The sequence below is a fragment of the Dermacentor variabilis genome, chromosome 4 (genome assembly GCF_050947875.1).
Source record: "Dermacentor variabilis isolate Ectoservices chromosome 4, ASM5094787v1, whole genome shotgun sequence".
NCBI classification, from domain to species: Eukaryota; Metazoa; Arthropoda; class Arachnida; order Ixodida; family Ixodidae; genus Dermacentor; species Dermacentor variabilis.
In genome coordinates, this window is record NC_134571.1 from 85,962,479 (window position 1) to 85,979,919 (window position 17,441).

The window sequence follows — 17,441 nt, forward strand, 5'->3', positions numbered from 1 at the left end:
GTGGTTCTGACACGTAAAACCCCAGAATTAAATTTTGTTGTTTGTTTCCTTGCTTGCTTCGATGCGCGTGTGCAGTGTCGTCGTCTGTCGTAAAACTCTGAATACATCTAAGTCCAAAAACGCGAGTGCTGTGCCTATACGTGTGCGCGTTTAGGCATCAAAAACAATGAACCCAGAAATGTATCCCTATACGTACGTGCCGCACACGAGTTACGGCGCAAGCGCAAGGAAACAAGCTAGGGAAACCTGTGCAGATCTCTCTCTCCTTCTTCTTCTTTTTTTTTTCTTTAAAGGGACACTAAAGGTTAGCAGAAAGTCAAGTTAAAGTGATAAAGCAATGCTCTAGAACGTCTAAGGCGTCAATATAATCGCGAACAGAGCTTTAGTAACCGAGAAATTGAGGTAAATGCACGACACGATTTGAGACCCCCCAGCGACATTCCGGTACTAGCCCGATGACGAAAGCGCTCCTCATCATAATTTATGTCACTAGTACTCAACTACTCGTATTAAAAAGATCATTTCATTAGATAATGAGACGGAAGAAAATGCTACTTGTCTACTTCTATTCGATTCTAAGAAAAAAATAACATTTTGACGTTACCCTTGAGTAGTATGGGTGATCGAAAGGTTTCGTTTTCGCTCGACTCTGCGCGCTCGACTTTGCCCCGCGCGCGCTTTGGAGTTTGAGTTGTTTCTTTATCGCGCCGTGCTGTGGTGGTCCTGCTGGCTCTCGAAACTTGCATTTGGAACAAGCAGCGAGAATGCCACGTCCATGTGATGTCGTGGGATGCGCGAACGGTCCGCGGAACTCTTTGTATGGTCCGACGTACGACTTTAGAAAAGTCAATGCACCTTTGTCGTCAAATGTTTATGACAGCGTTAAACCCACAAAGTTCCGGAATTGAAAATCTAAGGCACGACTTTGGAAATGTCAATGCACGTTTCGCATCAAAAGGTTATGAGAACTTTATACCCATAAAGTTTCAGAATTGAAATCCAAGCGCTCCGTAGATTCCGCGGCCTCCGCGAGATGCCGAGACGAGCCCGTTTGGTATCAAAACGCCCTTGAAACTTTGTGTTCGGTGGGGCGCCTTGCGTTACGATATGCGACTCCCGATGCATGGGCATTGCCGCGAAATCTAGTCCGATTTCGCAATGTTCGCGCTAAAATGTCTTTTTCGAGCGTGAAAAGGACATTCTAGACAAAAGCGAGCATGATTTCCGGCGTCGGGAATTGTTTTGGTCGCCGGCGCATGACAGCACGAAAAAATTTCGGGACGGGGGGAGGGGGGCTGAAGCCCCATAGGACCCTCCCCCCCACCTGGCTACGCCCCTGGGGGACTACCTACCGAACCGCTATATGAGTGTCCAAACCACGGTCCAAACGTCGTGATTTTCTGTTCCCACGTTACCACCTTGTGTTGTAACGTCACGACAGGCATCACCTAATAAACTGGGCGTGGGAAGTTTATATATAAAATTATTTAGGGCGCTGTGAGGCTTGCCGAAATCATTTTCCCCCTAGAGTTTGAAGAACGCTCAAGCTTCGCCTTAAGAGGAAGCTTAAGCTCGGGCCCAACTCCTACGCGGCCTATTCAAGTACATGTAAAACGCAAAAATGTTTTTCTAAAGAGATAATCCCTTGACCGGTTTTAATGGAATTTGTTGCATTTGAGAGAGAAAGTTAAATTCTAGTGACTCTTCGAAGCGGAATTTCGATTTAGGGCATGAATTTTGTTTAAAATAAATTTTAGAATGCGCAAGTTTGAAAAAAATAGAATAACGAAGTTTACAAATTCATAGCTCTGCATCAAGAACAGATATCGCGGTTCTGTAAACGGCACCCATTAGATCAGTGAAAGCGGACAAATTCAATGTCACCTTATATCTTACGTGAATTTGTTACATTGTATATAATGGTTCTGCAAGAGCTGTATTTCCATATTACTAATTTTTTTTAGTTTCATGTATAAGATATCAATTTTGTCCCTCTTAAATTTATTGTTAGATGCAATTCACAAAATTGTGATATCATTCTTCATTGCTGAGTTATGTAAACTTGATAGTTTCGTTTTCAGAAAAATTTGATTTTTGCCAATCTTTAATAAAATACTGACGACCAAAATTCAAAACCAACAGTCACTAGATCTTAAGTTTTTCGTTTAAATACAACAAACCTCGCCAAATTTGGGGCAGTGGTTGCCGAGAAAAACGAGCTCTCCTTTTACATGTATGTAGATAAGAGCACCCGAGCTAAAGCTTCCTCTTAAGAGTGGAACGCGATAGCATAAAAAATATCCAACTGCTTCTCACGCTTCCTGGCAACTGCAGATGTAACCTTAACGTTTACCGGGAAACGCTGGCGGCGAACGCTATGCACGAAGGCGAGCTTTCTTGTACTAACGCGGCCTCCTGCGTGGGCCGACTCCGGAGGTAGTGCGCACAGCCGCGCCAAAAAAATGACATCATTTTCCTGTTTCTGTTGTTGTATCGCACTTTTAATGTTTCAGTCTGAGATTTAACGTAAAAGCCATGCACTGTCGGTGTTTTGTTTCATCACATTTGTTAGTGGGGCGTCATTTCTCAAAATTCTGAGGAATAAGTTCGTCAAGAATGTAAGACAAGGTATAAGTAACATTAGTTATAGAATGGTGGTGGCAATAAAACCCGCATATACCGCATGTCACATGGGAATTGCGAGGCATATACATATACCTAAATATATACAAGAATTTTCGCTCACCGGGACACCGGTGCCGGACTCCAACATCGAATTTCCTGCGACACAATTCCCTTAACGCTGTTGCGTTAAAATCCGAGGACATCTGAAAAACGTCTTACGAGTTGTGAATGCGAAAGCCTTAATGTCCAATTGAACTCCCTGAGCGGTCCTCCGAGGTATGAACTCCTCGCGGGCAAGCGAGCACGTTGAGACGCTTGGCCGTTTAGTCCAGTAGGTAAGACATTCGGCTCCTGAGCGTGGGTCGTAGGTTCAAAACTCACTACCGCCAACGTTTCTCCTTTCAAATTTATTACGTTTTTATTCATTGATTTTTTTATAGAGATTACCGATGCGAAGCTAGAACGCAGGCTACAGCTTGTGCGCACAAGGAACGCAGGCTTCCGAGAGCGACGTGAGGTGTTCCCTTTCGCCCGCTCTGCTCCGTCTAGGCGCGCACGTGACGTGACGTCGCAGCCAATGGGAATTTAGGCGCTGTTTCGCTTCTACAGACGTCGGCTTTCTAGCTCAATGGGCCATTTGACGCTTTCACATAAATGTCATCTAACAAGCCGCACTGATGGCTCCTGGTGCGCAGGTCTTCCTCCGGGCGTAGTGAACTTTGTATTCGGCTTCGGCCCCATCGTGGGCGACGCACTGGTGCGCCACCCTAACACCAAGGCCATCTCGTTTACCGGCAGCACCAAGACGGGCACCACCATAGCCCAGATGGCTGCGCCGCACGCCAAGAAGCTCTCTCTGGAGGTTCGTACACATGGATGTCTCTCTTTCTCTCCTCGCTTGTATACTCTGTGCACTTCTCCCCTTCTCACAAAGATGTGAAGCCGGAGCGAAAGCTACAGGCAGCGTCAGCGAATCAGGAGTGCGGTCGTGCGTATGTACGGCATCATCTTCTGTCAGGAGAAACAACTCATTAATATTCTTAGTCAACCTCCTTCTCTTCTATAGGAAATAAAATGTGAAGATATGATGCCTGCTGACAGATGCATCTCGTCAAAGAACCCCAGGTGGTCGAAATTTCTGGTGTCACCCACTCTGGCATGCCTCATAATCATATCATGGTTTTGGCACATGAAACCCCATCATTAAATTTTATTTTTTCCACAGATGCATCTGTTAATGAAAGATTCATCTGCTTATCTCTATTTCAAATTTATGCAGCTATGAATGCTTCAACACCAATGAGCTATTTCTGCATAGGAGCGGAGCTCTTACACGGTGTTCGCGTCTACCATTAGTGTTATGCCATTATTTGCTCAGCCTCGAGCCCAGACTGGAGCACTACAGCACGCCCAGGTTATGTTCCACTCTAGAGTGCCACATTACTTTGAAAGGGAGCGTGCCAACAAGAGAAGTGCTTATCGTATAGGACGGCTAAGTGGGCTGAATTGCACTCTCCCATGTTCCTTCTATGCAGATGGGCGGCAAAAACGCAGCCATCGTGTTCGAAGATGCTGACCTCAAGAAGTGCATCGCCACGCTCATAAAGTGAGCATACCTTTCTCTATGCTAATTAAATGTGCAAAAGCAGTGAGGTCTATGGACAAGCACTGCGTGTTCTGGTCCAGTGCAGAAAGAAAGAAATGTACCGCATAGCACACAGTGTAACGGCTGATCTGCGCAGAGCAGAATGATCTCATTTAGAGGCATCTGGCTTTGCACAATGGAGTTTGAGATATGCATCCTTTTGAGCTGCAACTTCCACTTAAGAGCAGGCATTAGCTTCAGGCTGTCCCAGTGATATCCTTTGACTAACTCGGTGATCAGTAAGTTTACATGTGCCTAACGAATGCGGTTCTAGTCGGCTCACTAAGATAAACTTCACAGGTTGAGCTTATGTAATAGCCAGCAGGTCAGAATGATAGAGCAGAATAAATGATGGGGCTAGATGGTATGTGTCATTGCAGCGCAAAGGAGTGCATGCAGTTGAAGAACACGAGAGGAGTGCCAACTCTAACTTAAGGTGTCTGTGCTTTGGTATATATTTGGCCTCCTAATCATGAGCTACTGTTTGCTTCTCGGAGGCAAGCTTCTCGGCAAGAGGCAAGCTTCTCGGATCCACACAGCATAGACCCTTGTCCCTTTCCATCCTTCCTTGTTTGTACTAAGCGACCATAATTTTTTATGATCTACTGAGCAGCATAGACATGGTTGAAGAACCCATGCTTCCATTTTTTGGTGTCATCTCGTAGTTCTGTAGCTTCGTGAGGAAAGCTTAGCACGCTGACAACAACCTACATCATGAACACAGTGTTGTGCATAAACATATCTGCCAAACTGTGTGCTTTAATATTGACAAAAATACAACAAACACACACAAAAAACGGTTGACGGGGCTGATGGCACACATTTCTTTTTAAAGCTTGCTTTTAGCACATGCCCTTAATGAAACAAGAAACACACCAAACAAGCAGCAGCAAACATGGAACAACAGAGAATGGACACGCCACACAATTTCTTTAGATGGCAGTTACTTTTTCAACGATTTCGTTCTTGCTGATTTCGCCTGCTTCAGGAACTTGTCTATATAAACTTGCTTGAAGCAAATGCACCTCTGGTGTCCTTTCACCAGGAGACTGACAAGCAAAATTTTTTCGCGAACAGAATTTTTTGTTAAATTTGACATAAGGTCAATAAAATCGCAGGAGCCCAAAGTCATAAACTTTACAGAGAATTACGGACAGTTTGCAGGTATGCATAAATGTAGCGCGATGCTCATACATTTTCGGCATGCACATTCCTGTACACAGCTCCTGTACACAGCTTCCTGTACACGGCATCCTGTACACAGCTTCGTTGCTTGTGTACAGACTCCCTTGGGAAAAACGTAAAAGTTGCTTGAGTTGTAAATTAAAGTGTGGTGTTTAACGTCCCGCAACACATGGACTATGAGATGTACCATGTTTGAGGAGACTTCTGAAAAATTCCTAGAAACTGGAGTTTCTGAATGTGCACATTAGGATTGCAATTGCTGCAGCCATGGAATCGAACCCTCAACCTCAGTAACAGAATGTCATAGACACTGAGCCGCCATAGTGAGTCACAGATGTTGAATGGTGTTTGATGTACCACCATAGGCATGCAGCACATTTTCTCTTCTTCAACTTATACAGGGCCAGTTTTCTGAACCAGGGCGAGATATGCCTCTGTACAAGCCGGATCTACGTCCACAAGAAAATTTACCAGAAGTTCACGGAGATGTTTGTTCAAGAAGCAAGGTAAAACTTCCAACTTTAGTACAAAGCAATATCAGTTACGAAAACAGTTGGGGCCAAAATTTTTTGTTTGTGGGCCATTGTTCTGCAAGAAACTAAAGCTTGCATTCTAGTACAGCATCGGGCTCTATATGTTCTACATACATAAGAACTGCTTCCCAATTTGCCTTCGATAAAACAGGAAATTAAATTAGACATTCTTTTATGGCTCATACAAGCCAGAAAAGAGGCATATTTTGAGTATAAGAATTAGTTTGCTTGATGCCATGTGCACGGTACTCGCATCGCATGTGCTAATTTAGCATCATTCTGTCAAGGTGTGCAACCATGTGTCCCTTCCTGACTGCCATTATGCTGATACTTTAGTAGGCTCTGGCAGCAATTCAACAATCTTAATCATCAAAACAGTCACCAGTGCCATGTGCAACTCCTAATATATACGTCATGTCACTATGAAGCACTCTGCTATGCTAAGGAAAACACGGGGAATGCAGGAGATGGAAATTCAAGACGATGAGCAAAACGTGAACAAGGTGAATGCAGGAGCCAACGTTTCGACAAGTGGACTTGTCTTCTTCAAGGTCTTGAAGAAGACAAGTCCACTTGTTGAAACGTTGGCTCCTGCATTCACCTTGTTCACGTTTTGCTCATCGTCTGCTATGCTAAGTATTTTTTTCCTCAATGACCAGCATCCTTCAAAGTTCCCAGCAGAAGCCAATGCTGAATGTAGGCACACGAAACTTGCAGCTCACTTTCAGACACACCGAAGAAAGATAAGCCGGGTTCGAATTTAGTTTTGCGGTAATTTTGCCAAAACCAAGGCTCAGAACTCGCCGACGTAAAAGGCGGATGGTGATGCTAGCTTCAAGTTCCCTAGCAGCACTCTGTGACGTCACCAGTGCCACGGTTTGTGCTCCGGAGGAGTCTGTAAACGACAGTTTGAACCCGTATGTTCCAATTTTCTCCCCTCTGCTTAGAACAATTTAGCCATTTCCTGCCATGCCCGTGCCTTTTATTGCAGGAAGCTGAAAGTGGGTCCGCCGCAGAGCGAGTCTGTCTTCATGGGTGCGCTGGTTAGCAAGGAGCACCTGGAGAAGGTCAAATTCTATATCAAGCTCGCCATGGAGGACGGTGGCAAAGTGCTCTGCGGCGGCCTCAGGGAGGAGCCAGAGTTGCCCAAGGAGAACAAGAATGTGAGTGATAAGGAGAGTGTTAATGCGGGTCAGTTAGAGTTAAGAATACCATGTCACTTAACAGCATGATTCGTATTCCATTCGCGTTGCATATAATTTGTTCCTGCATTCTAGTGGGTTAAACAAAGACAATCGACGTATGAAAAAACCTAAACCACAAACAGTAAATGCTCCGGGCACAAACAACTAGTGCCCTCCATCGTAGGAAAAACAAGCTAGTGGTCACTGCTACGATGGGTCACATGCTTGACAGCGTTGTTATGTGCCTCGCGTTTTGATCTGGTTGCTGTTGTTTGCATGTATGAAGGTTACTGCTGTAACCACACGGCATCAAGCTGTACGAGAGCACTTGTGTAACAGAAGTGTTTATGTGGAGATGCAACATACCGCAGAACCACATTCTGACATGCAACACTGCAGGGCTACTTTCTGCTGCCCACTGTCATTACCGACCTGCCACACACGTCGCGCTGCATCCAAGAGGAGATCTTCGGGCCAGTCACCTGCCTGGCGCCTTTCGATACTGACCTCGAGGTCGTCGAGAAAGTCAATGGGGTCCCGTACGGACTTTGCGCCAGCATCTGGTCCAAGGATGTCTGCCGCATACACAAGATGGCTCAGCGTCTTGAGGTATACCAGCAGACCATCATGGGTCAACGAGCACATTATAGTTGCAGCAAGGCAGTGCCAAATGCCAAGAAGCAACCACCTAATCTCATTTATGGCGCATGGTCTCAAGTTTTAGAGAAGTACTGAAACAAAAACCTTGTGTTATATATATATATATATATATATATATATATATATATATATATATATATATATATATATATATATATATATATATATATATATATATATATATATATATATATATATATATATACACACACACATTACATAATAAGCCTTGATTCCATTAGGTAGCATTTGAGGGTTTATTAGCCACTTGCTGCCCTCCTAAGTTTGAGTGTTATGTGACGGCATCAGGCAAAAAAAAGAGGATGTTCCACATCCGCCTGCCAAAGCTGTGAGTGGCTAACACTCCCAGGGCTTAATCTAGCACACATAAATACCCGAGGTAGTGGATGGATTGATGGCCATTACTGAAGCACAGCTGGTAGTGCTTCACACACATAATGTGAAGGTTGTGGGTTCAGTCCCCACTGAGGGCAAGTTATCTTTCCATTGCTTTCACTTCCCTTTTCCATTATTTTTTGCATTTTCAATTTCAACCAGAGCCATTTACTCCTATGCTTTACTTGGCTTCATTGCCTGCTGGTTTTATATGGTCGTAATACATACATATACACAGGGTGTTTAACATAACTTAAACCAAACCTTAAATATATGCAAATGCATCGTAGCTGGACCAAAACAAGGTATTGCTGTTTGTTGTCACTTGGAGGTGCTCAGATTATTTTTGGCATTCCACCTAATTACATAATTAGTCTTAATCAACTTCTCAATTATTATAATTAGATGAAAAGTGTCAATGAGAAAAATTGTAGAGCAATATGAAGAACTCCTGCTACAGCTTTCTGTTACTCAATATGTGCTACATGAAAGCGTGTTTCAGAGCGTGAAAGAAGCCTGCGAATACACGCACTTTGCGAGGCACTTTGCATGTATTTGTGTGCTTCCTCCACATTCGAAAAAACTTTTATGTAGCATGTATTGAGCAACAGAAAGCTGTATCAGGAGTTTTTCATGTTGCTCTACAATTTTCTCATTGACACTTTTCATCTAACTATAATAATTGATAAGTTGACTAATTAAGACTAATTATGAAAAGTAATCTGAGTATCTCCAAGCGACAACAAACAGAAATACCTTGTTTTTGTTGAGCTACACAGCAGTTGCATATTTTTAAAATTTGGCTAAGTGAAACACACTATATTCTGGCGTGGTGCCAGAGTTCCTAGGCAACACTGCAAACCATTAACTACATTCTTTTATTTATGATCATTAAAGGCATTCACCATAAGCTGTGCATCTTCATGGTGTCGGACATGTTGACCAGAAACCGGAGGTAGTGGTCATGTGGTATAACAAACAACTGACACATGCATCTGTCAGCTTGGTACAGTGGTCGGAAGCCACTAAAGTGAGGCACGCACTACATTGGCCATTGCTCCCTCTTTATTTGCTTTACTTCTCTACATCTGATAGATGATAAGCTTGGCTTCTGCTGTCACTTTTCTTTGAATGCACGGCGCCCTTTTCACTCTTTTGTCCCGTTGCCTAACGCTTTCGGAAAGACGATCACGGTGCGGCTTGGATTCATGCATATGTCAGTGGCACCACTTGACCCCACACCTCAATTATCGCAAAGTGGAGGGGAGCCCTAGTCAACAATGCCACAGCCGCACTCCATTTGGTGTGTATTTTGAATTCATCGCATCGAAAGGTGCTGTATTTAATGATTTGTTGTGGACTGAAGGAATTGAGTTATGGAGTCAGCAGCTATCTAATATAGTAAAAAGAAAATTTGTTAGCACTCTTTTAAAGGGACACTTAGTTATCCCTATGTGGATGAATGCGAAAGCATTGCGACTACCATGCAATGCTTAGACATTATGCCACAACACAAGGTCGTGGGTTCGACTCCCACCAGAGATCAAGGGTTCGACTCTGAACAAAGGTTGTGGGTTTGAGTGCCTTAATTAACTCTACCTTAATTCACTGTCATTAACTTTGCCTTAACACCAAATATCATGGGTTTGACTTCTGGAAACCAAAGGCTGTTGGTTCAAGTGTCTTAATTAACTATATCTTAATTAAATTTACCTTAATTATACATTAAAAATCGAATGTTCAATAACTTTTTCGGACTATCGGTGGTCACGCCAAGAACTATGCCGAATTTTCCACCTCATGAGCCATATAATGCTTTCGCATCAAAATAATTTGACTTCTGTTACTGAATTTACTAAATTACCGTACTCCACTCTTAACATGAGAAGAGGTTTGGTAAGCCAGAAAAACATGTAGGAAGGACATGCAGAAAAGGCACAACAATTCAGGGAGAGAGTCAACGCCATCTTGAAGTTCTCACACCAGCTCATCATGACGTCATATATTTTGACGGTGCCTGCTTGGGCCTAGCTAATGTTTTATCGATAGAGATGGGCTGCATTGCATCCTAAAAGAACCAGACTGAATTTGAGAAGTTGAGCCAGAACTGCCCAAATATGAAAAAAAAAATTCCCTTGAAATCCACGACGTCAGTGACGTATCAGTACTGAGGTATCAGCGCGAAATTCGAAAATGGCACTTAGGCCTTCGTTTTTTCTCATTATAATCAACCTATTGTCATGAAATTAGTGTTCCAACAGAATACATTTCTCTCTCATTATTGGTCTACATTGGTTTAGTGTTTCTTTTTGGTGTACCTTTAAATGGCGCTAAACAAATGTCAGGCTATAGGTTACACTTACGAAAAGCAGATTTTCACAGTACCAAGAATGAGGCAGAAAATAGTTTACTGCTGGTCATGGTGTGATTTTAGAATTCCTGAACCAGTCTTCTGCAACACCATAATGACTGCTAGCTCCAGACTGGCTTGGCCTTCATAAAATATAAGCGAAAGAAAAATATTCTGTACTTGAGGATAAAATAATAGTTGATAACTGTCATTGCCTGTTATCTGTTAAACACTAAACCAGTTAATTCTGGTGAAGCACTCTTTAAAAAGTCTATTTTTGTTAATATTGTTTAGTTTAAAAGTTCGACCCGAAACCTCAGCACCACTACGTTAGCATCACGTCACAGATTTCAACATATTTCCTAGTGTCCAAGTCATTGTGGCTCTGTGACAGCCTTTGAAGCTTGCCAAGGAGGCAAGGCACACGTGTTTGTGACGTCACACTGGACTGCATTCGTTGTTTCACTGCCATGTGTCAGCTAATGTAATCCATTTGCAAATTAAAGGATAAAACATTGTTTACCTATTTTGAGATCTTTCATTGGCGTCATAAGCTCCAGGCACGTTTTAGACAGTGAAAGTCTATTTAAATAAATATTTTTTAAATGCTACCCTCCAGGGGCCCGTGACATCAGTGTGGTGGTGTCACTAAGTTTCACTATTTCCACATTCCTTCCCAAGCAGGAAATGTCACAAAGGGTACAAGGTTGAGTGTTTGCTTACATTCATATGCAATGAAACACATTTTTCATGGGTAAACAGTAAGCAAGCCCCAACATAGGGGTCACTAAAATTCAGTGTCACAAAGAGCTGATGTGGGATTCTCAATGTGGCATTGCTGTCAAGTTTTTGCACAATTTCTAGCATGACAAGTTTTCACACACAGCAAGACACCAATTTGCCATCTCATACCTTAATATTTCGGTGGTGCACAATACCCAAACGAAACGGTCGTAGGAAATGGCAAATTTTGAAAAAAGGGAACTAGTCTTGAAGTAGTGCAATAAAATAAGTCCGAGACTCAGTTACTTGGCTGGAGCAATAATATATTTCCACATCTTCAACAGCAAGTTGTCGTAGGAGACAGAATACTTATTTACATGTCACAAAAGCCTGCACTAGTTCATCTCATGCACACTGAATTTTATGAAAGCTATTACCAATGTACTCGTGCACCATCTCACTCTACAGCATAAAAAATTCTAAAATAACACATCCATGCTCTAAATTTGCCTAATGCTTCAGTGCTGTGCTGTTGGTTCAATGCATGCTTATAATGTGAAATTCTCATGTTAGTAACACCATATTGTCTCTCTAGGTTGGCACCATATGGTGCAACTGCTGGATGGTGCGTCACCTGCACATGCCATTTGGAGGGATGAAGATGTCTGGAGTTGGACGTGAAGGCACTGATGCTTCCAAGGAGTTCTACACTGAAGTGAAATCAGTCTGTCTAGACTACAGCTGAAGCAAAGTGGCTGTCAAAGATGTAGCACTGCAATAAAAATTCAGGCTGGACATGGCACGATGCATTTATCTTAACAGTAAAATGTCCTCCCATGTGCAAGACCCCATTAATTTATGTACAACGCACAATGATTTCTCATGACTGAAGCCGCACCACACATGTTTTCACCAACCAAATAGGGGTTGTGGCATGCAAATGGAGTGTCTTTGCTCAGAACTATGGGCGGAAACCCTTGCATAAAGCCGCAATCAAGTGACTCGGCAAGAATATTCCTGAAGAATTGAGATAATGTAGAAACCTCTGTGCTCGTTTAGCCTTCAGTTTTTTTCGCCGTTTCTCACACTTGCAGATTACTTGCAGAGCATCGATGTAATCGGACACAGCATGTTTGTTCAACACTACACTTGGAGGAATTCCAGAGTCTGTGATATGTTGGCGACATTTACTCCAAAACCTGTTTTCCTCTGCAATCTCATAAATGTTACACAGACTTGGAACAGAAGGGGAAATGACCAATTTCAACTCCGCGGGGACAGGACACACTATACTGTCGAGACTTTTCTCAAGCTTGGAAGTTGCCAGCTTCATAGAGCCCATCTTTATATAAGCTAAGGCATCAGTCACAGCAAAAGGCACAGTAAGATCACCTACATCTACAGTTGGGGCTAAAGTTTTGCCATTCTGCCATGCTTCTACACTGTCAAAAGGTAGTAGACTTGAAGTACTGTAGGCACATCTGCCAAGGCAACCAGAGAGGCAGTCAACAGTGCTAAAGGCATCAAACATACCAGCGAGCTCAAATAAGCACTGCCTAATTAAGGGGGCTTGTGGATGCACTTCCTTCTTGACGCAACTGTCTGGTAATGGCTTGCATTCACGGACATCACTGCTTCCTTCATCAGAAAGCCAGCTAGAGTCCAGAGCGTTATTACTCTCCACTACATTCAGATCGTCATCAGAATCCACTTCCTGTGGCATTGTTACAGGAACGGCGGACAATGGAAGCACATTAGTCAAACAGAGGTGACTTATGTCCAAACCTAGCTCCTCAAACTTGCGCTGTGTGATTACACACGTATCCAGTACTTTTGAATGAAGCAGCTTGTGCAGGCCATCTCCAACTGGTAGAGCCTCGGCATGGAAAGTGTGCTCAGTACGTTGCCCCAGTATATACAGTGCAGAATCAAGCTGCAGCTGCAGTACACATTTCCTCACATCACAATGGTAGTATTGCAGCAAGAAACTGACGCTCTCACTGAATGGCAAATTGAGAGCTTCAGATTTGAAGATGTGCATAGTCAGCTTAGAAACTTCCTCTGGCTTTGGATGAGCAAATTCAGCTACTGGACAGCCACTGGGAAGTTTCATCCTTATCTGCATGAGGTTCCTGGTGGCTGTAAAGATCACGGGCTTCTTAGTAATTGTCAGAACAGATTCCACAGCACTCCAGAAGCCATCGTCTTGTTCAAAGATGGTGTCAACATCATCAAACAATATGATTGTATGGCTTGAGAATGTTAATGTGGATGAATCCTGTCCTGAAGACTTGACAGAAAATATTTTCTGCAGCGAACTTTCTCTGGGCAGTTCATCTACCTTTTGTTTCTTGACAGGCACCTTGGCTGGTTCAGCTGATGGTTGCTTCTGGGCAGGTTTTTTTACTTCTGACACCATGATAATGTCGTCATCATCAGACAATGTACACACTCTCTTTCCCTTTCTTTTTGTTTCAACAGCCTTCCCCTTTGTATCTTGGGTTCTGGAAGCCTTTCCACATTTAATTTTTGAAACCACACTAACAAGCTCATCATTATCATCATCAGAAGCACCAGATGAAGGCACCTTTTTCAATGAACGTTTGCTACTGTGGGAACCACACTGCTGTTGCTTGCCTAAGTTCTTGGTCTCTTTTGCTGCAGTCAAGTCCATGCCTTTCTTTAACGGTGGTGTTGCAAAGTATTCAAGTAATGTCCCTTTAGGACTTGTTTTAGTTGTGGGTTTGAAAGTGCTCGACATAGCAGGCACCTTTGGTGTCTGCTTTGTATCACTGTTTGCAGAAAAGTAGCTATCCAAAGGCCCCTTACCAGCCTTCTTTGCAGTGCTCTCACCAACCATCTTCGCTGGCTTTTCTTGGCTTTTCGCTGCAGCTCTTTCAAACATCTGCTGCAGGGGGCCGGCGCTTTTCGCCTTCTTTTGAACCTTCGCTTTGTCCGTGTTAGCGGTGGTGTTTGGTGCTGGAACAGCTGTAAACGACAGTCTGCTGCCCTCCACATGATGGGACTGCGTAGCTTCATGCAATTCAGCCAGGATTTTTTTGCCCGGTCTCTCGCTTGACGCATGAACTTCAAGCACCTTGAAACCTAGTTCTTCCGCAAGGTAGTAAACAGAGCTTGTTTTTCCAACACCTGGAGGACCCGCAAGCAAGTAGCAATTGCTCAGTCCCTCTGTAGAATCTTCGGAATCACTTAAGGAATGTCGCGAGTTGGATCGCTCTGCATTTGAAGGCTTGTTTTTCCACTGCGATAGCCAAGACCGCAGTTCGGCAATCGTTGGATCGTTACCGACGAAGGGGCATGATTTCGAAGGTTTGTACTTGTCCGTCCAAGCTTGGCTTCCCAAACGGCATTCTTCTTGCACTTTCACGAACGTGTCCCCTTGTTTCGCGTCTTCACTTTTTTCGACTGGCTTTGAGGACGACATTGACAAATTCGCGCCTCGGCGGCGAGCCGGCCGGTGAACACTGGGTCCTTGAGATACTTCGCCATTCTGGCTGCCCTTGCAGTCGTCGGACGAGGCAACATCTCTTGGCTTTCTTGGCCGCAGCGACCTGATGCGATCGTTTCCGTTATCTGCGAAAAGCATGCAGGACAGAAGTGAGGAGACAATCTAGTACGTACGTACATGGCTACGCGAGAATCGTGCGAAAAATACGGAACATAGCCAGAGAAGATGAACGAGTAAATATGCACCAATAAACTCGGCTATTTACCCGTATGCAATATATGTCTAATATGTGATTCAGACGTACCTTGTATAGCCGGCATGGTAGCTACGCAATTTTCTTTCCGAAGACGTACTATGCACCATTAGAAAGCAAGGGGCCACAACAGGGCAATTCGCTGTTCGAAATGCTACATTTCCAGTTTAATCACTGTCACGATCCATTCCAACACTTTCCCGCCACAACAGTGCCGACCTGCACTGCCGGTTCCGCCATGTATCCCGCGCATAAACAAGCAGAAATTTTGGATACGGATACGATTTTGGCAGCAGTCGATACGTTAGCCGCTAGCCAACATCAGCTCCTGTCACGCTCCAGCCAAGACGGGTCAAGGCTGGGCCATGGCTGGGCTATTGGCCTCGAGCTCCACCACTGGAAAATCTGGCGCCACCGTCGGCGTGACGTTCTAGGAGGGATCACGTGGACATAGCGGCCGCGTCGGCTGCTTCGGGAGCGCCGAAGCGAGCTGAAAACGAATTTAACTTCCCTCGTACGCTGCGGTCCTCATTTAGTGGCAAAATTTTCCCCCTTCGAGTGTCTCCTTTACAACGCTTGAAAGCACTACAATAGGTAGTGGCTGCCTTTGAAGGCGCGCAACATGGTAGGCTACCGCTCGGTGCCGCAGGGCCGGACGCACGTAACGGAGGCCGGTGTCAGACTTATTCACACGTAGCCGCTGGACAAGAAGCTGCGTGAAGCTTGGCTCGCGAAACATAAAACCGGCAAACAGTAATCGACTACAACTCGGGTATGCAGTAAGCACAGACACGAGGAAGATTTCTGCTATGGCGCCGGGTCTACGATGGTCGGAAAACGCGTACTGAGACGCTCGCCCGAGTCCACTGCCCGACTAATGTCACGACGGTTTGGTCTATGAATTTGTCGATGCTATAGATACTGGCAAGTTCAGTGGAGTGGAAAGGCAGCGGTAAGAAGCACATTTAAAAAAAGCATGGCATATAGTCATGTTTATGTTATGAATTAATGCACTGGATTACAAAAAAAAGGAGCAGCGGGAAATTGCACGCTGAGAACACCTATAAACATACAGTGCGACGCAACTCGAGAAATAATATTGAAAGTTCATAGAATTTAGAAGAAAAAATATTGAATCGTCGCGACGGCACATCACAGTCCCTGTAGGCGTCGAAGTCTCTACAATGAAATTACTTTTGAACCGCTCTGATAGCGCCCACGCAACAATGGTTGCTTGTATACTGTCAAATGCTCATATTCTGCGGCCTAAAGCTCATGGCACGGTGCGAAAACGCGCGCGCGGGGAAAGCGAAACAGTGCGCGGACAAGCATGCAGACGCGCATTCGGTCGCTGCGAATCTGCGCGATCGCTGCATTGAGGCTTCGTTCTATTACGCTCCATTTAGTTATACAAACAGTATAAGAACATATTTCACATAGTTTGCTCTCAGCGTTTACCTACCTTTCACGCAAGAAGCTGGTTCGGGAGACTTCATCGCGGCGACCGCGCGCAGTGGCGTTCACTGTACGTATTCGGTAAAGAGATAGAGTCTGTAAACGATTGTGTGCTTTCAGTTTGCCCAAGATTATTATTTAGACAGTAAAAAACTTCTCTCGTTTCTAAAGTACTTACAGAAATGACCGGGAGAGCTCGCGCGTGGTGTTTTCAGTGAGCGCTGACAGCAAAACCTATGAGGAGCGCGCCACGTGATCCCTCATACTAAGCCAGCGAGGCGCTTCCGATAGATGGCGATGGCGACTTCGTAACTCCTCGCCGCCAATAGTGCCTACAGTATATTCTAGGCACTATAGCTGGGCATGTCTTCCTGCCGTGGTAGTATGCGTGGTAGTCACTTTAGTGAACTAGAATAGTGCTTTTTAGTTCACTCGTCACCTATGCTCTGAAGTTCTTTGTTGGTAGTCGCAGTAGTCGCGATTGAAAACACGTATTGAAATAGCAGTCGTGATCCGTCACTGGCGTTGCTCTAAACAGTTGGCGGACGCAAACAAGCCCTCGAGGATTTTGGAAATACTGTCGTCGTAGTTTTCGGGTATACGCCATACGAGGCTCAACAAGCAGTGGTAACGCCGACTTAGAACGTGCACGACAGGTTGCTCAGTGAGTAAAAAAAATTCGCATTACCAGTCTAGGCGACAAGCACAGCAGTAAAATTTCGGTTGAGCTTTGCATCTCTACTACACAACTGACACGCTTAGTACGAACCCACTCAAGCTCCTCGTGGCGATACTTTCGACTCTCACTATAACTATTACAATGTTTAGTTAAACTCTGGCACGGCGTTCAACATACGGAGTTGGTGAAACTAAAGTCCTCACCAGCGTCTACAAGAAGCTTTATGATAGTGCAACACTTTCGTGTTGCAAGCATATCCAATTCGCTGCCGTTTCTGCTTTTTG

General features: G+C 44.3%; 2 protein-coding genes across 2 annotated transcripts in view; one reads left to right on the forward strand and one right to left on the reverse strand.

Moving 5' to 3' along the window:
* The window catches only part of LOC142579474 (2-aminomuconic semialdehyde dehydrogenase-like), a 28,571-nt gene extending 16,470 nt beyond the window's left edge, over nt 1-12,101 (forward strand). The window contains exons 6-11 of the mRNA XM_075689691.1: nt 3,321-3,487; nt 4,161-4,231; nt 5,857-5,961; nt 6,980-7,151; nt 7,572-7,781; nt 11,897-12,101. Coding sequence (XP_075545806.1) covers nt 3,321-3,487; nt 4,161-4,231; nt 5,857-5,961; nt 6,980-7,151; nt 7,572-7,781; nt 11,897-12,046 — 875 coding nt within the window. The 3' untranslated portion in view covers nt 12,047-12,101. The remainder of the gene's footprint in view (nt 1-3,320; nt 3,488-4,160; nt 4,232-5,856; nt 5,962-6,979; nt 7,152-7,571; nt 7,782-11,896) is intronic.
* LOC142579473 (uncharacterized) lies at nt 11,608-15,336 on the reverse strand. The gene is made up of 2 exons (XM_075689690.1): nt 15,075-15,336; nt 11,608-14,895 (listed from the first exon to the last, which is right to left on the reverse strand). Exons 1-2 carry the CDS (start codon nt 15,088-15,090, stop codon nt 12,263-12,265), a joined length of 2,649 nt encoding a protein of 882 aa, XP_075545805.1. The 5' UTR covers nt 15,091-15,336; the 3' UTR covers nt 11,608-12,262.
* Between the last annotated feature and the right edge of the window lie 2,105 nt (nt 15,337-17,441).